A 20,428-nucleotide genomic window follows, 5' to 3' on the forward strand; every position below is an offset into this window, starting at 1 on the left:
GTATATTTTTTAAGGGTACAATTGGTATATGAGTCAAATGCTAAAAATATTCTATAAAATTACCCTGTTTTCCAGAACATTACATTAAATATATAAAGCATCCCACTTTAAGATTGATTTCAGTTGTTATGCTAAACTAGCTTTAATTTTTTTTTTGTAAATAACCAAACTTGTATATTTTTTCATACCTGTTGTTTAGTACTAGGTACTTCTCTGTGAGAATTTTTGACCAAGGGTATTAAACAGTTCCTTTTCGTATAAAGTGAATTAATTTTTTTTTCTTTGTCAAAAATATTTCTGGAATAAACAAATCAGGTACTTCATTTCCAAAATTTATGGCAGTTGTCATATATATGCAGTTAGTGCAGAACCAGTTATAAATTCAGTTTATTACTTATTTCTTTTTGCTTTGTAATACATTTTAAGTGAGCTTTTCAAAAATGTTGCTTATTTGAATGAATTAACTTTACCCATGTACTAAAACAGCTACAGTCATATACATAAGTATCAGTAATAATGCAGGAGGGTAAACGTGTCTTAACTGCATGCATACATCTTGGCTGCGTATGAACATTCCTTACTTAGACCAGTGCTATTCATATATAATTTTTCCCAAACTTGTGAGTAAATAAGATCCTGGAGAGTGCATTTTACATTCAGACAGTATAAGCTATGTGAGTAGTCAGCAGGCATGTATATACCAGATATGGTCTTACATCTTTTTTTTTTCTCTTTTTTTCCATTTTTTTATTTTAATTTTTTATATACATTCAATCATATTATTTAGCTTACAAAGTGAACATTTCAACATGTGAACATTTCTCCCCAGTCCAGTTGATCAGAATATCTCCCACCAATAACACCACACCTCCCCATCCCATCAATGCTCTCTCTCCGTATCCCTCCTCCAAATGTCCTTCCTTAGGTCCCTCTTCTCCACACACTCCACTGCTGGCACTAAGCCCCATCTCTTGTGTTCTAATTCAATGAAAACATAATGTGGTATATTTTTGTTACATTTTTGCCAAATTAAACATTGTGTTTTCATTTTCTTATAAATGATTCTTAAATAACATTACTGTTATTAACATTCACTTTATCCTTTTCTAGGAATTATAATATGTTAAAAAAATTTATTTAGCCAATGTTTTCAGAGAATTTCTAGAACTAAAATTAGTATTAGGAGGAATGAAAAGTAGCACATAAATAGATTTTAATAGATGTATCTCTTTTTAATCTGCATATTTTCACAAGTTATTAGAAAGAGAGGAAATAATAATGAAAACTAGAACTTCGAAAGAACATAGATTTATTTAGGACCATCGTCCAATTTATATTATTTTGTTTGATTTACTACTATAATAATGGCTATACCTTACTTTTTAATGTACCTTTGTACTTTTTAAAGAATTTCAGCAATACCCTGTGAAGGAAGAAGCATGAGACCAAAATCATACAGCTATTAAGTTGTTAATAAAGGAGAAAACTTGGACTTTTTGACTCTTGCATTTTTAAACCAAAGAAACTTTTTTTTTTTTTTTTTTTTTTTAAGTTTACCCTGAACCTGCAGCCAGTCATCCAAGGGTTCATGAATAGTTTAACAAAGAAAGGGCAGTGCTATTGAGTAATCCAGGCTCATTAATTGTGTACTTGCCAGAAGGATCTGTCTTTAAATCATTAATGCAGGCAACATTTCTCAGCCACCAGGCCTGGGACTCAAACTGTAGTCGGCTACATGGGAGTCCAGCAACACAGCCATTACACCAACTGCTGGTCCCAACATTCTTAATCAACAATAAAAAGGCAAATCTTTGATAAAACAAAAAGCATGTTAAAACCATATATTAGTAAGAAAGAAACTTCTTCTATTTTATGTATCTCAAGCCTCTTATTAATCCAAGAAATATGTGTGTTAAAATATACAGTATATTGATAGCTATAACTTAAGATTTAAAGTAAGAAAATCATTAGAAATTTATTTTTCTTTCTTGGTTCACTAAATTATTACAAATAAGTGTGTACTATTTTAACTCAATTTGTAGATTCTTTTAAGTGTTTATACAACTTATAAATACATATCCTTTTTAGAAATCTCTAGAAGAATCTTTGGTAAAAATAAGTGTCAGGGCTATTTGAAGAGAAAAAAAGGTTTTCCTTAACAAGAGTGTTGAAAAGAAAAGTGTTTAGATTTTGAACCTCTGCATGAATATTTATCATCCAGGTATGGAGCACTGGCCCTAAGTTTTTTATTCTTACAGATGAGTGAGAGTCTTTGTCTTTATGAAACATATATGGTTAAAATGATAATTTTATATTGCCTATACTTGCTAGTTCTAAGTAATATATATGGTTAAAACGATACTTTTATATTGCCTATACTTGCTAGTTCTAAGTAACGCTAAAACTCTTACAAATTCTGGTTTCATAATATTTGGAAATATTACAAATAATAACATATAAAATCAGTTATACTGAAATATTTAAAATTTACAAACCTGTAGTGGGGTAGTGGTATTTTCGACAGTTTAGAAGTGAGGTAACTTGGGCAAATTCTCTTAAGTTTGTCTGAAACATAGCTGGTATTAAACACAGTCTAACTATTAAAGTCCATGTTTCAATCACTTTATTCCAATGTCATTTATGCCAGAAATGCTTTTGAAATTGTAGACTGCCAATTGACATCTTGGCTTGACATTTAATGACGATGTGATCTAGAGGAAATTATTTAACCTCTTTCAATCACCATCTCCTAATTCTTAGAAAGATTGAAAGAGTAGTGCCTACCTGTTTGGATTGTCAAGATTAGATGAAACCATGCAGATAAAGTGATAAAGCACAGAGAACACTCTTAGTGAAATGTTTAATATCCATGTCTTTGTTGGCAACATCCTCATGTATTACTGTGATGATCAGTGGTAGGGGTATGAATCCATTCAGGTTAAGAGATGAGGAGAGGAAGAAGAATTGGAAAGTTTCACAGAAAAAGTAAAATCTCGGTTGTGTTTAGAAAGGTTCATAGAAATTGCTAGAAATAGGAAGAAAAACAGGCAAGTTTAGAAGATGGCTGTTACTCTTTCCTGTGTGTAGGTAGCAAATTGGTACAAAGGCCTACCAGATTCGACACGGTTCCTCTCCCTGCTTCCCCAGCTTCTCCTCTGACTCTTCGCTCCCAGCTCCTGCTGTGCTGGCCTCTTTACTCTTCCTTGAATATACCAGACACCCTGTGCACTTGCTGTTCTCTTTTCCTGAGATACTCTGTCCCTAGATACATAGATGAACAAATCCTTCACCTGAAGAAGTCTTTGCCACCATTGCAGTGAGTCCTTCCTTGAACATCCTGTTTAAAACTGCAGTCAGCACCTGTCCCTCAATACCCCTCATCGCTCCCGTGCTCTGGCCCTCTTTGCCCTGCCTTCCCTTTCGTGGTTGTTAGCATTCATTGCCCTCTTCCATGCTATGTAATGTACTTTGAAATTCTTTAGGTATTTAATTTTGGTCTTCCACTAGCGTAAATTCCTTGAAGGCAGAGATCTGTCAGGGTTGTTCACAGACTTACTCCACCTAGAAGAGTGCCCAATACATATGCGTGCTCAACAAGTTTTTCTTGAATAAGTAAACGGCCCAGTGAAAACCCTTAATGACAATAAATGTCATGGGTTTTTCTGAAACTGTGCCTTCATCTGCTCTACCCGTGCTGAAGAAGATGAGAAAAGAACGTGTGTTCTCCCAGGGATTGTCCTGAGCACTGTTGGAGCCAAGCTTGCATGTTCGAGTCATTTACAGTACCACTTTTTATTTTGGCCCCAGGGCCTGCATACCTATTTCTTCTCTCTCTCTCTTTTTGTCCCCTTTACTTTCTTCTTGCTATTCTTGTGCCTTCCTTTCTCTGCTTCAGGAGTAAGCTTCCTTTCCCAACAACCATACCTACCATCTCACATTGATTTGAAGCATCTGCTGTGAAATTCTGTACTCTCCTTCTCTCCCTTTATCCCCTGCCCACTTTAGGGATAATAAAGTGAAGGAGAACTTTAATGTTAGAGAGTCAGCTCTCTGTCTCAGGCCTGTACGAGCTTTCACAGTCTCTTCCTCTTAAACAAGGATGCAGCCAGATACCTCATGTCAGAATGTATCTCTTCCACTCTTCTGGACAGTCTGTGACAGAAACACCTTAGGAGCCAGACAGACCTATATTCTAATCCCAACTTTGCTACTTTCTGAGTGGCCTTCATCTGTTTTCTTACCTGTAACGGAGAGAGAGAGCACGTTCCTGAATGGAAGTGGACGTTAAATCCATACCTCCTTCAGTACCTGGTATGGAGTTACCCTTGAGTATATTGATACTCTCTTTTCCAGCTAGTAAAGGGACATGGTCAGAGATGTCTTTCTCCTGTTTGTCCTCCCTTTTCTCATCTCAGAACTGAGATGAGAAGATAACAAGAGGATAGAGAACACAGCACAGAAATCATGAGTTGTAGGGGTAAGCTAGTGTGAACTCAGTTTCTGGCCAAGCAGAGGAGATGAGGAGAGATGAGCATCCTCAGAAGTCTCTGCACTTTGTGAAGACAGACTTGATGCTTTGACAGGAGTTTCTAGTGCTTAGGACAACTTGGCCTATACTTAAAAGTTAATTAGCATCTGAGGACCAGCAGTTAGAGTAATGGCTATGTTGCCGAACTCCCATGTAGTCAACCGCAGTTCGCGTCCCTTAAAACGCACGCCGGGCGCATGTGCGTGCGTGCCCAAGATCCCAAGAGGAGAACGGAAAAGAAGGGATTATGGCGTGGTCATCCCCCCTGGGGGGTGATTTCTCACTTTCTGTCTCTCTGTCTGTCTCTGTCTGTCTGGTGAGCGCACGTACCCTATAGCAAAAATCTCTCCAAAAAAAAATTAATTAGCATCTGATATAGGGGCCAGCAGGTGGCATTGGTTAAGGCACTGGATTCCCATATGGTTCACCTTGGTTTGAATTCTGGACCCAGTGGCTTGAAAATCACACCAGGCACACGTGTGTGTGTGTGTAGGTGTGTGTTCGTGTGCCCAAAATCCCGTTTGGCCATCCCCCTGAGGGGGTAATTTCTCACTTTCCTTTCCTCTCTCTCATTTTCTCTCTGTCTCTCTGGTGAGCACACATGCCCTATTGCAGAAACCTCAGAAAACAAACAAAAATTCTGATATTAATAAGTAAAGAGAGACATTTATCTCAACATCATTGGAAGAAAGCTATATCAGGAAAGATAAGTAAGCATAAATTGTAGCGAATCCATAAGCAATATGAAAATACACATTGTTATGGTTTCTCCAGATTTTTATGAGTTTCTTTATACCACAATGTTTTATATTATTTATTTCAAATGTATAGTAGTTCACACATTTTAGTTAAAATATGTGCATATAACCTGGGGTAGTAAGTGCTGTATATTCACATTCTTTCCATTATAAAATGCTTTTAACATTGCAGATGTTCAGTCCACGTATATACTTTTGGAAAGCAGAGCAAGTCGAAGGCTTAATTAATTTTTTATTTGGGGACACGATTAGCTTTTTAAAATGCTACAAAAGCATCTTTATGGTCATTTAAAAATAATTTTACTAGTTGGTAAACACTTTCACTTATGTCATACATCTTTCACTTTGGCATTTTCCTAATGGAATGGGCAGAATAAACAGCAAAACCTTTATAGCACCAAGTTTCAACATGCACAAGCGCGTTCGTTACCCCTTGGCGATCTTTTCGCACCTATACCGTTACCGTCATCACATCTGTCATCTTCCATTTCACCACTGATTTGGTTTACTCATTGGAGGAGGCAGAGTTGTCCAGCAGAGGTCCATGTTCCATCACCACTGTGGACAAATGTACCCAGACAAATGAAATGCCAGCTTCTCATGCCTCCCGTTGGACAACTAGTATCTTCCATATAACACCAATTCAGACTTTAATTTTTTTTTTTTAATTTGGAAAAGTATTGGGTGACAAACCATTTAGCTAAGATTGTTGCCATTGCTCATATATATTGCTTTTATCATTGTATGAAATTAATGTAGTTTTATTCATCATATATTTTGTGTTTCTTTAACATTTCATTCCACAGGCACTCCAGAAAGTCTGAAAGATCTAGCATCCAAAAACAGACTAGGAAAGGCACTGCCCCCGATGCAGAAAGGTAGGCTGGGTGTTGTGCTGTGCTGCCCTATCTCATTCTCTGGTCCGCTCAAGGGCGCCCGGACTCTCACTGCACAGTCAGTTCTTAAACACAGATTGTGGGAACCAGCAGTTAGCGTAATGGCTATGTCGCTGGACTCCCACGTAGTCGACTGCGGTTCGTGTCCCGGACCCGGTGGCTTAAAACTCACGCCGGGCACGTGTGCGTGCGTGCCCAAGATCCCGAGAGGAGAATGGAGGAGAAGGGATTGCGGCGTGACCATCCCCCCTGGGGGGTGATTTCTCGCTTTCTGTCTCTATGTCTCTCTCTGTCTGTCTGGCGAGCACACGCACCCTACAGTGAAAATCTCTCCAAAAAAAAAAAAAAATACAGATCGTGATGTGTAAAGGCATCGTGTACACAAATCCTATGGGAATGGTCTCATTGAAGAAATAAGAGAAATGTCATGTGAAGGCGGCCCTTAAATCTTAGTTTACAAAAAGTTTCATGTATGTCTCTATGAACTTTCTGATATCTAACAAAGGTTAAATTCACACTCATTCCCATATACATATTAGGGTAGTAAGAGTTTGTTTCTGAGATAGTTTTAAATGGTACCAGTGAATGTAGCACCTACAATATGTAAATATTTTAAGTGTGTGTTATTTATGTGAAAATACCATCTATAAAAAGCTTCTTTTCTCTGCATATGCATTATCTAAGATTCTAGTTATATTTTAATAGCAAAAATATATGTGGAGTTACTGGAAGAATGACAAACAATTGCTGATCTTTTGTTTGTAACTATTTATTTATTGCATAATTATTGACAGCATGTGTGATGTGTGAGGCTGCTGATATAAATGAATGAGCAGATTCTGGTGTCATGGTTGTTGTTAAAGATAAATCCAAATAGATAAAAGTATATGCGAGGAGTAGTCCATGAAAGGGAGCATGAGAGGAAACACTGAGACTTGAAATGTCTTCTAGAATTGGTACATTTCTATTAATTTTGGAATGACAAATAGGATTCAGTTGCTTGGAAAGAAGGTTAAAAATAAAATTAGAGAATTCTTGAGAAATTAAACGCATAATGTAACAGTACCAAGTGAGCGACCTGCTAAAGAATTTCAGTGTCTTTATTTTCTATGAGCTGTGGTTGTATATTAATCATGGGAGGCAGATGATCAGTTTTGAGTCCCAAAATTGTAGATCACTTTGACGACTTTTTGAAATATAGATAGAAAGGAACCAGGGTAGACGCAGGGCAGCAGCCTGGTTATCGCAGTAGGCTTGGTTGAGATAGAATGTCACAACTCAGTGATTTGTTCAGTTGACACGCACATGCCAAGCTATGTTGGAAGTTTAAAGAACAGAATAGTGGCAGCAAGAAAGAACCGTTTTCTAGAGGATATCACCACTAAATTGAGATCTGAAAAATCATTGAGTATGAGACATGTCAAGGGATGAGGGCAGAAGGGAAATGAGGAGCCACCAGGTGGCACAATGGTTAAGGCACTGGACTACCCGTATGACTGACAGCAGTTTGAGTCCTGGATCAGCACTTGAAAATAACGCTGGGCGTGTGTGCGTTCATGCCCAAAATCCCAAGAGGAGAATGAAGGAGGTGGGATTTCAGCATGGTCGTCCCCCCAGGGAGTGATTTTTCACTTTCCTTCTCACTGTGTATCTCTCTCTCCAGCGAGTGCATGTACACTATGGCAGGAAAAAAATTATATTAAAAGAAAAAAAAAAGAAATGAAATTTATTCCTAACATGTGGACTGGAGCTACAAAGCAGGATCCCAGAAACTCATAAAAGTGTTAAGTAGAAAAAGAAATTGAACTTAGAGGAAAGAGTTGAAGCACAGAGATTTTAGCCAATAGATAGCCTATAATGAAACAGTATCAGTTGTTTCTTTTTTCATGTTATTCTCAACTCAGCTGAGTTCATTTACTGTCATTGTAAATGACTTGAATTCCTTTTTTTTTTTCATGACTTGAATTTTTTAGACAAGTTTTCAGTCTTCAACCATCATTCTTACACGTAATGCACAAGCACAGTCCCAGTTATTTTGGCTAGATTAAAATTTTTCCTTCAAGTTGTGTTGTTTGTATTCCCTTGAGGCAACTTTAATAAACACTAGTTGAGTGACTACTATGACCAGTTATGTGTTTAGACAATATCAGTGAAGAAGTATTTTTGACCATAGGGTGCTGTTTTATAAAACGTTCGATGATTCCAGAGTCAGCCGAAGGTGCTTAACTCCACGTGAATGGTATTTTACCCTCTGCAACTCTGAAAGTAGTGTGTGAATAAACATGAGTCCTCCCTCTTTCCCATAAGGATAGAACAGATTTGATAGGATTTATATCTTAAATGTTTACTGCTTAAGGACCAGTTTCATACTACCCTTGTCTATACATGTAGGTTACACAATATTAGGGGTGGGGTGGGTCTTCAAAAAGTGTATGGAAAATCCCTATTATAAAAAAACCTATATACGGATTTAAAATTTTATTTTCACCAAAGTAAATTTATACTTTAATTCCATTTTTCCACAAACATTTTAAAGTCCCATTGCAGAAAAACTCTGACCATTAAGATGTTTAGATTTGTTTGATTTTAATGAAAGCTCTTCATTGATTTTATTGGAGTATAAATTACATATCTTGTTTTTGAGTGAATTGTCGAGTATCTACTTAATAAAGAATATTTGACCTGGATTTTCTAAGTTAGACTAGCTCTCATATCTTTGGGAAATACTTTTAGTTTTAACATCTAGCTACAAGTGAACCAAGGCCATAGTCCGAGTGCTTTGGACACTGATTCTTGACCATTGTCATTGAACCTCCCGCAGGAGTCACACCGCACAACACACAACACTGGCCTCTGGCAGCATTTACTGTGTAATGACTATAATGATAAAGGACTCTTTTGCCATCAGTCAACTTGTTCTCATGAGGAATAATAGCCTTGTAGGAACATGTGAAAGTTATGGTGACCGACTGCAGATCAAGGCAAAACTGATTGCCAACTTCTGTGCCTACCTATTTAAATGCACTTCATATTTTGGGGGGAAGCTCATTAGTAAGACAAACATCATGATCTTCATGTGAATTCAGCTATGAGAACTGATACATCATTTCTGCGTTTCATTTTAGGGACTGTTCTTGTGAACCCTACACTCGGCATTTTCACTGAGGAAGCTTTGTTTTAACCACTATTTAGAATTGCCCAAATATGCAGTTTTTGTTTTCTGTTGCAAATGGAAAGGTCCTGAGCAGGCCTAGAAGGGGCCATCACAGGAAGCACCTTTCTGCAGACTGGACCTGAAATTCCACATACTTTGCTGTCTTTTAGCTGGTCACTGACAAAACCCCAGAACTCCTTTCATAGACTTTAGTAAAAAGCTTCACTGCAAGTCCACTTGCAGCGTGAGAAATGTCTCACTAAGGACCTAAGTGGTGGTGAGAAACCTGTTTTACTTAAGTCCAAGTCAAAACACTAGTTTTTTTTTTTATTTTATTTATTTTTTTTTATGAAGAGAGTAGGAATGGATAGGACCCACTGGTAAACACTTAGGTACACATTTGTAGTTGATGAACTAGAGCTATGCATACTTTTATTTGAAATAAAATTCTTTAGTTTTTTTTACTTTAAAAATTTAAAAGATATCATTAAATACCACTTTCCTTATATTTTGACTCCAAAAACTCTCTGAACACAATTCTATTAAGTTCTGCCAAATAATTTGATAGCTGAATATATATTTGTTTTGAATTACAAGACTAAAAGTATATCTTGTGATATGAAATTTTTATACTTCATCTCATCACATAGAAATAAATACTATTGCGGGACCAGCAGTTAGCATAGTGGCTATGTCGCTGAACTCCCATGTAGTTGACCACTGTGAGTCCCGGACCTGGTGGCTTAAACTGAGGCCGGGCGCATGTGCATGAGTGCCCAAGATTCCGAGAGGAGAATGGAGGAGAAGGGATTGTGGCATGGCCATCCCCCTTGGGGGGTGATTTCTCGCTTTCTATCTCTCTGTCTGTCTTTTTGGCGAGTGCATGTGCCCTATAGCAAAAACCTCTCCAAAAAAAAAAAAGAAAGAAAAAAGAAAAGGAAAGAAATATTGGGTTGTTGGGAAACTGATGACATATTTTTGCATAGAAATATGTAGAAAACTACATTATGACTTTCACGACTACCTACTATTTTACTGGATAGGGTAGAGAACCACTGAAGCTCAATAGATGTGTGTGGATCCTACCTCTATGACATTTTTAGTTTTTTGTCTTTATGCAAGTCACTCTAACTTTCTAGAAAATAGTAATAATAATACTTCTCAGGCTGTGCAAATACATAAAAATAGATCGATCTATACATACATATGTATACATACCAGGGACCTTCAAAAAATTCATGGAAAACATGCATTATGAAAAACCTATGTGTGGATTTCAAAAATGGTTTTGTGTCAAAATAAACTAGTATTTTATTAAAGTTTGTTAATTTCATCCATGAGAGAGAGCAAAACACAGACAGTAACCTCAATGGATACTGTGACCCACCTCAAGCTTTAGCCAGCCCCAAATCATGGTTATGTACATGTTCAAGGAAGTTTCTGGATGCAAACTCAGAAACCTCCTTGTGGGTTAGCCTCATAGAGCATTACATTTTACCACTGTACCAACCATCTGGCCCCCATAAACTTGTACTTTAATTGCTTTCCTCGATGATCTTTTTGAAGTGCCTCACACATATACACATAACATATACTTATATGTATGCATGCACATGTACATTCAGAGCGTGGCATGTATAGACAGCCGTGTGTTAATGCTCATTAAGGAATAGCTGTTACTGGGACCAGCAGATGACCTAACGTTTATGTTGCTGGTCTCCCACACAGTCAGCTGTGGTTCAAGTCCCAGACCTGGTGGCTTAAAACTCATGCTGGGTATGTGTGCCTGTGTGCCCAAATTCCGAAGAGGAGAATGGAGGAGAAGGGATTGTAGCATGGCCATCCCCCTGAGGGAGGGGATGATTTCTCAATTTCTGTCTCTCTTCCTCTCCAATGAGCACATGCACCTTATGCAAAAATCTCTCTACAACAAGAAAAAAAAAAGAATAGCTATTACTATTATTTTACTTATCTGTCACTCATTCCCTGTTCCATTCTTTAACACGGTTGTTTTAAATATTTTCTCTTTTTATATCCTTACATTCTTAGTACATCCCATTTCATTGAAAAGATTAACTCAGTACACTAGTCTCTCAACTTTACACCCCTGTAACCTCAACATTTCCTGGTTATTTCTCCTTTCCTGTTGCCTAAAACAGGCTCTACTTGGTTCCATTATTTCTCTTCTGCAAAACCTTGCATTTCTCTCTTCAAGTTCTGTACTTTGCCTCTTCCCAGTTTCCATTCCTATAACTCAACTTTGCTACCACACTCCTCTCTCTTCCCCCAGCAGAGCGGTTTTCTGTGCTTCTCTGTGCTTTCATGCTTCGTACAGGTTGGCTGGTGGCAGGAACCATTTTGTTATTGAGGGTCTTTTAACTCATGTCTAAAAGAAATAGATCGTGTGCTAGACAATTAACTTCAAACACCCCAGGGAGTTTGCAACCTCATGACGAGAGAGAGAGAACACTCAGTCACATATCTTGGAGCTAGACAATATTTACCAGGAAGCCATTTTATTTGCTCTGAAATTGCTTTTTATACTTTTGCCATTTTGTGTGGTGCCATATAAAGGTCCCCTAAATTATTCACATTTTAAGTCACATCCAAGTGTCTCTTTGACTTCAGTACTTATGAATTACATTAGGAAATGAAGCAAGAATTTGGTGAAATTTCAATATCCATGAAATTTCTCTGCACTAGGGTGAAAACTGATTTAATTTTTAAGCCACATTTACAAAGTATATTTTGAACAAAGATTGCTTGAAATCTATTTTAATGATGCTGGCTTATAAAGAGTAACAGATAAAACTCATTCTTCTATTATTGGGAAGGAATTGATCATGAAATCGATCCCATAGGAATTAAATTATACAGCTGAGTTATGAAAAGTCAATTCAGAATGAATGAGCAGTTTTAATAAATGTAGAGTACTGTCACTTACTTATTTTAATTTAGAAATTTTGAAGACAGTTCAGGTTTCAGGGTCAGAATAAGAGTCCAAAAAAGCATTAATACATCTCTAAGAAGATGAATCGCACCTTTGTTAAAGACCAGCACTGTCTTTTTTTTTGTTCTCTACAAGCTCACTTTTTCCCCTTTTTGTTATTCCAAATTGGAGATGAAACTCTGAATCAAAATTACTATAGCTTTGAAGATCATTTTACTGAAATGAAAAATTGTCAGTCTGAATATAAGTTGAATAAAGCACTCATGAATGTACTTTTTGTGATCAAGATGATCACCGTATTTTTTTGTGATCAATACATCCATCGAATTGCTTTATCAGTGAATTCATAACATCACTTTAAAAGGGCTCTATGTTATTTCTATCAAAAGAAATATTGGGTATTTTAATCATAATTTTATTTAAAATATATATATATATTGAAAATGATCCAAAGGGCAATAGCATGTATCTGTTTAAATATATATATATATATATATATATATATATATATATATATCACACATATACACATATATATGTATGTATGTATACACACATATATATATAAACATTAACTTTAATTTTTAATTCACAAATTGGCTTTATAACATTTTTGAACTCCATGTTACGATAAGTGTCAACATATGGACACATGACTTTCTAGACATTGTTACGGCTGAGAACATGTTTTTATTTTCGTATCAGCCATTTGCCCTTAATCAATTGTATGCATAATGAATCATTCTCCATGTTATTATATGACTTTAATTTTTTGGTTGGCTTAGATTCATCTCAAAGTCATTCTTTCATTATCTGTTTGACATAAACTTGCTTATTGCAGAATGAAATTGTGAACATTATGAAAACACAGAGTTATACAGTATATTGTTTCTTTTTGAAGTCAAATACTTGAAGTATCCCTGTATTCATCATTTAATTGTATTCAGTCAACCAATCATCATGTCACTGAGTTCTTGCTCCCTGTGTAGTTGTGGTATAGGCACTGGAGATTGAACTCTGTTAAAAAAAAAAAGTCTCTGCTATTCTGGAACTTATGAGAAGTTTATTCCATCAGAACAACGTAGATAGACCTTTTAAAACCTCATGACATTTATATTTTTGATACTAAGATGTCAATTTGATTTGAATTCTGTTTCAGTTATTGCGTAATGAGTTTTCTTCTGGTTCTTTAAAATCACTGTCTTGTAAGAATAATCAGGTTTTCCTTGGACAAATGTGTTGGTATCAAAGTTAATATGTGCCTGCTGACTGAAGATCTTTTTTGGCCCTAATGTTTTAGGGTTCTCCCACCATGTCTTTCTAGAAGGGGACATGCAGCCCCAAGAGCGACTGATCAGCCAGTCATTAGGGGAAAACATCCCACTCGCTCAAGGTCGAGTGAGCACTCTAGTGTCAGAACACTGTGTTCTATGCACCACCTTGCCCCCGGAGGGTCGGCGCCGCCTTCTCCGCTTCTGACAAGGTCGCTATTCAGTGTCTTGCCCAGCATTCATGTCCTGCCTCCAGGTGTTGGTGTGGTGTTGTGCCTTCCTGAGCACCTGAAGCTTTCACTCATTATGACACCGTAATTTTTAATCCTTTCTTTGTGATACTTAAACCTTTCTCCCACATCTCTTACTTGCATCTATCTTCACTGTGCTGGTGGTATTCTACAGTTCCTGCCAATTAGACATCATTGAGAAATAAATCTGGCTGTTTTATGTCCTTTCATCTGTTCGTGGCATATTCATATATAATTTTTTAATTATGTGAAATTATTTATAATAAATTATCTAGATAAATGTATTTACTTCAGTGGCATAAGAGGAATTTTAAAAATAGCTACTAATTTGTGTTCAGTAAAGTCTTAGAATATTTTAAAGTTCTTTAGGTTAAAAAAAAAAAAGTTTAAGGGTCAGTAGATGGAGATTAGCTTAATCCTGAGCAGTGGAAATGTATATGCATGCTTCCTAAATTCTCATTTCTGATTTCAGTCTTTGCACCATGTCTTTCAGAGCACGTGTCCAAGGTTATTTTAAATATCTGCCACAGTTTTTCCTATTTAAAAATAAAGTACAGGGCAATGGTAATGTCTAGAAATCTGCAGCTAGAATTATTCTTACAAATTATAAATAGTCCTAGAGTATATATAAATTCAGTGGTAGCAATATAGGTGACAGCCTTTCTTAACTAATCTATTGATAATTGTCAAGATTCAGAGACTATATTTGATGTCTCTGTTGTACCTTCCTGAGCACGTGAAACTTTCACTCAGTAGATTTATTTGGATCTGCACCACCAGAAAGAAGTATGTTGCTCAGAAAGCACCACTTCATAGAAAGCTAATGAAAAACAGTGGATCAGATTCAGCTCAAGTCAGGAATTCATTATATGTGTGATAGACACTGCCCTGTCTTTTAGCCTCTTTTTGTACTAGTCCTTTTAGCTGTATCATAAACAAAGTATTGATTTTGCTTTCAATGGTCCACCGTAGGGTTTTATGTCTATTTTAATAGGAACAGGAAGAAGGGAAAGATTTTGGTCAGGCCCTGTAGGATTTCACTGTTTCACTTCCTCCCTCCCTTTTGTGCCCACAGAATGCACCGACAAGGAAGCCCGACCCAGTCTCCTCCAGCAGATGCGTCCTTCAGCAGTCGCAGGGGAAGACAGCTCCCACAAGTGCCAGTGAGAAGCGGCAGTATAGAACAAGGTATCCTATAAAGAGACGTCATTGTCCAAAAGTCCCGGGATTCAGAACCTCCTTTTTTAATATTCCTTTTATTAAATGAGTAGTATTTTGATAATTTGCAGTTTGCTGAATCCAACAAATTTAAGTTTCTTTGCATTTTTATCCCCAGTATCTGTTATCTGTTCATAGCATACACTCAATTTCTGCCAAGAGAGTGAGTGAATAAATTTTAGATGATCATTTAGCAGGACAACTGGAGGCTTAGAAACACCTATTATTCCAAAGGGACAAAGAAAGAAAGTGAATTTTTAAAACCTCAGTACAATACGGTATTCTATGTGTAAAATACTTTATCTTTAAAATCCGGTACTTGGTTATGTTGAATGTTTTACTATTTTTTTTAAAAGAATATTGGCAATATCCTGTTATTAAGTTAAATGATGAAAATTGGACTTGGAGCACAGATATTAGTATCTTTCAATCGTTCATGTTGCTTAAATAGTCTTATTTTACACACATGTACATTGTAGTTTTTTTTTTTTTTTTTTTAAGAGAAAGATTTGGCAATGGAAACTAAATTCTCTTAACTACATGAGCTACATGATATAAATGCTGGGTTAAAAGAGTATTCTTCATGTGTCACAGAGTTCAATCCCATTTGTCAGTAGGTGAAATGATTAGTACCTGGTATCACATATTTCTTACTAGGGATTTATCAAGCAATTTACTGAAATCATTTCTGTTGTAGTATAACGCAGTGGCCTTATATTTAAACATGTATTGAAAATCTTCATCCCTATGAAACAAGTGAAAGGTTAACATTTTGAATATTTTTTTTTTTTTTGAAAGAGAAAGAAAGATTTGGCAATGGAAACTAAATTCTCTTAACTACATGAGCTACATGATATAAATGCTGGGTTAAAAGAGTATTCTTCATGTGTCACAGAGTTCAATCCCATTTGTCAGTAGGTGAAATGATTAGTACCTGGTATCACATATTTCTTACTAGGGATTTATCAAGCAATTTACTGAAATCATTTCTGTTGTAGTATAACGCAGTGGCCTTATATTTAAACATGTATTGAAAATCTTCATCCCTATGAAACAAGTGAAAGGTTAACATTTTGAATATTTTTTCAACTGTTGATTGTGGTTTTGTAAAACTTGCATTTCATTCTATATTGAGGGTTGTGGGTATGTGATTTTCTCAAAATGATGTATCAAAATAGGAAGATAAATACATTATTTCAGAAATTGTTGTAGCAATTTACTATGCAGAATACTCGATTATAGGAAATTTAGTGTAGTTTTTAAGAGGTATCAATTTACTAAGGGAGTAATACTGGTATAATAAACTTTGGATTTGTATTTTTTTAAATTACACGTCCTATTGATATATCATACTTTCTTTACAGGTATCCAGTTTTCATAACTAGGAAAATATAATGCTTTGTGAAAATTTGACTTTTCTAAAATAGGAATTAATTGGAAATATCAATTTATATGTTTAACAGACTTTTTTCTGGGAACATTTTGAGAAGATTATTCATAATTAATGTTATTAAAACTAATTAGCTGTAACTAAGATTCAGTTATTTTAAGATTTACTTTTTAAAAGTGGAAATTGGTGTTTATTAAAATTTATCCCTTCATGAATTCCTGTTGCACAACTGAAAGAATTATAAATTTTGGTGGTTAACTAGTGTTACTGGTGGTTAACCAATGCTACTGGTCATATTTTGCTAAAGATTGATAATTCAAAGGTCCCATGCTTGTAAAATTCTTTGCATTTCCTCCAATTGGAAACAAAACGTTCTACGTGGTCAAAAGCGTGTAAGGATGCTGCATATAACTCTTATATTATGAGATTATATTTATATTGTTTTGGTAGAAAGAATATTAATAAACCAGTTGGATAATATGTTGAATTTTAATTTTTAACAAAGTGTATATTGTTTATATCAGTGTTGCTGTTTATAATATTTATATTCACAGTTGTCTTTCAGAGAAATCACCAATTTGTAAGGAATGAATTGAGGTGGGAAGAAGGGAATGACTGAGAATGATATTGATGGAGTTATTTTGATATTTAATGTCACAAATATACTAGTAAAATTTTTTGGTCATTTGAGGTTCCTGAAATACATTATTTAAAAAGTCACATAGATTTAGCTGTTTTAAAAATGTAGCAAAAAGCCTGTACTATTGCCTAAATGTTCCAAAAATAAAATAGATCTGGTGTACTTTATGATAATATGTGCTTTGGGACTTGGGTAAATGTCGATACTGTGTCATTATTTTATTATGCATCTATTTTAAAAGAAGCAGTTCACCTGACAGCTTTGTTTCTCCTGAAATACATTTTTAAAAGTAAATTTCTAATATGGTTCATGAGCTAGGCAGAATTCAATCTGTTCCTTTTTTTTAACTTTTGATGATATTTGTTAAACTTTAGTTCTGTCTCTTATGAAAATTTATACTGACCTCAAGTTATTTACAATTAAGGAAGCCTCTACTGTACTTACTTTCAATATTTTTTAATTTTTTAAAGAGTGGTTTTAATTTTTTTAAAAAAAGTAATTGAGTTGATAAATAAAGTTGATAAATAAAGCAGATTGGTAAGAGCAAATATATCACATAGTTTCAATGCCTGGATTATGATGACAACTTCTTAATACATTTATAAAATAATTTGATTAATATGCTGTTTGTAGATACAGTTATCTACTTTATTATATTGAGGATATATACCCGGATAATTTCATTGTTTGATGGGATGTGTGTGTGTTTTTTTTTTCCCCTGTAGATCAGATTTACTACTGTCTCTGTGTATCATAAAAGAATATCTCTTATTCTGGGATTAACATATAATTTGAAAAGACATGTTTAATTAGCTTTTGAAGAAATGTTTTAAAGTTTTTTTTTTGAAAATTGAGATGACTCTATTGGTTACATGGAATCTGATTATGTTAAAGTACATTTTGGAGAAAAGCAAAGAAATGATTGCAATATAGATTTTGGGAGAGAGTAGTTAAAAAAGTAGCCTCATACTTTAGGTAATTCTGATGATATACATCAGAATTATGAGCAAAGACTTCTGTGAAATTTCTCTGGTCATATTTCAGCAGTTGTATTCCACCATAGCCCTGGTGTTGAGTGAAGCTGAAGCTAACATAATTCTTATTAGTTGTATAAAAAAGTACGGTTTTCTGAAACCAACCAAATGATATCTCTTTTTTGTGCTCAGGGAGGACTTTTAAAGAAGTATGTTAAGACCATTTCTAAACTGACACTTAGTGGTGTGACAGTAGTGTTATGTGTTTCATTATTTTATCTACTACCTAAAACTCTAAAAATATTCCCCTTCAAATATACCCAGGTTGTCCATTACTTCTCAGTAAATACTACACCAACAAGGAAGTAGATAGAAGGCTTTATGGAATGTCTAAGAAACAAAGACTATAAAAAGCAAGTCATGGAACCAGCAGTTAGTGTAATGGCTATGTCGCTGGACTCCCACGTAGTTGACCGCGGTTCACGTGCCGAACCCGGTGGCTTAAAACTCACGCCGGGCGCGTGTGCCTGCGTGCCCAAGATCCCAAGAGGAGAATGGAGGAGAAGGGACTGCGGCGTGACCATCCCCCCTGGGGGGTGATTTCTCGCTTTCTGTCTCTCTGTCTCTCTCTGTCTGTCTGGCGAGCGCACGCGCCCTATAGCGAAAATCTCTCAAAAAAAAAAAAAAAAGCAAGTCATTACACTTAGGGGTATTTTAATATAATTAATTAGAAGGAAGAAAAGATTACTTAAGTTAGAATTTATTCTTTCCTTTTGGAAAATGTTAACAGAATAATTTCCTGAGTGCAAAGTATATTCCTACTGCTTAGTAAAAATTTGAATTTACTTTAAATTTTCCTCATGAAATTTAAAATAATCTGAAATACATTCACTTTTGAAATGATAAAAATTTGTTATGAATATTGAGCATGCTTTTAAATACACTCATAATAAAAAATGGATTTAAGTTAAAATGTTTTAGTAAAATTGATGCTGAAATATATAATTCTTAAAAGGCAAGAAAATACTATGAAATATACTTTTCAAATGCCGAACATATTACTATCCCAATGTTTTGTTTTATTTTAAATCTTTAAATTGCTATATTCATTCTCTTTTTATTAATTTTAGTACCATATTTGAGACTTTCTCATGGTTTGTCTCTGTATTTTATCATGCCACTTTATCTGTTATGCATTTTTATTATTCATGCCATTGTGTTATTTCACATTTCCATGTCTAACTATAAATTTGCTGATTTCTTTCTTTTGTTTCCATCATTATGTGCATTTAATTCATTGAAGAACAAGAAAAATATAACTCTTCCACAAAAGGTAAATATTAATATAACTTTCTAACCCTTTAATACTGTTACTTTTATAGTATACAAGAGTTATATAAGTGTACTTATTGAAATTATGAGGAAAATTATTTAACAAGTAGTCATTTCCCTGACATGATTTTTTAGGGCATTTGGTATTTTTCATATTGTGTGACGTTCACATTAAAGAGTTAAAGATTACTTAAAATTGAGACTATTTTTGTTTTTATACTTACCCACAATAACTCCTAGAAGACAATTTGCTTTAGAAAACAATAACACATTATTTGTTTATGTTTGTTTATTGCATTCCCCCACTCTGCTAGATAAAGGATTTAATTTATACCTCCTATGTAGGTTAATATGTGGTCTAAAGGGTAGAAAACTCTGGATTTTACTTTCCAGATAGCAGTAGCCTTAGTGCATGCTCTGGACCTTACTGCAGTCATGCCTCTTGAAAAAGGCTACCTAAATGTTACTCCTCAGTATTGTTATGATATACAATATTTCTGTCTTTTCTGAGAGACAGACAAAAGAAGAAACATTCACCTTGATATATGGGCACGTTTCTGACCTCCTTATTGTCTTTTTGATCATGTTTTACTTTTGGTCTTTGTACTTACTGTCACACAGGTGGCAGGCCTTCCACCTCACTCCCCTGCTTCCTGTACCATTTCTTTTCAGTATTAACTGTTGGCCTAATGACTTATTGGAATAGGAGTTTTTTGGTTTAATTATATTAGTATCAATACTATGAATAATACTTAAAATTATATAATGTTGTATGGTTTAATGAGAGTACATTTAACCTGGGCCAGCAGGTGATATGTAAGTTAAGGCTCTGGATTCGACATGGCCAACTCAGCTGGTTTGAGTCCCAGACCTTGTGACCTAAAAATATGCCAGGCATGTGTGCTCGCATGCCCGAAATCCCCATGTGCTTGCATGCCAGAAATCCCCAGAGGAGAATGGTGGAGAAAGGACTGTGGCATGGTCACTCCCCCTGGGGGGTGGTTTTTCACTTTTCCTCTCTCTCTTTGTTCTCTTTGGCAAGATGCACACACCTATGGCAAAAAAT

The 20,428-nt window shown here is 35.3% G+C and overlaps 1 protein-coding gene across 50 annotated transcripts in view; it reads left to right on the top strand.

Moving 5' to 3' along the window:
- Nucleotides 1-20,428, top strand: part of RIMS1 (regulating synaptic membrane exocytosis 1) — a 254,173-nt gene that overhangs the window by 106,342 nt on the left and 127,403 nt on the right. For 14 of the 50 annotated variants that reach the window (XM_027768190.1, XM_027768203.1, XM_006168310.3 and 11 more), the window contains one exon: nt 14,884-14,996. In XM_027768190.1, the coding sequence (XP_027623991.1) occupies nt 14,884-14,996 (113 nt within the window). Of the gene's footprint in view, nt 1-6,092; nt 6,165-13,586; nt 13,770-14,883; nt 14,997-19,333; nt 19,364-20,428 lie in introns of all 50 variants that reach the window. The other 36 variants (XM_027768187.1, XM_027768193.1, XM_006168309.3 and 33 more) reach the window with 5 other exon arrangements.

The sequence above is a fragment of the Tupaia chinensis genome, unplaced genomic scaffold (assembly GCF_000334495.1).
Source record: "Tupaia chinensis unplaced genomic scaffold, TupChi_1.0 Scaffold145685_1, whole genome shotgun sequence".
In the NCBI taxonomy this organism is placed as follows: domain Eukaryota; kingdom Metazoa; phylum Chordata; class Mammalia; order Scandentia; family Tupaiidae; genus Tupaia; species Tupaia belangeri.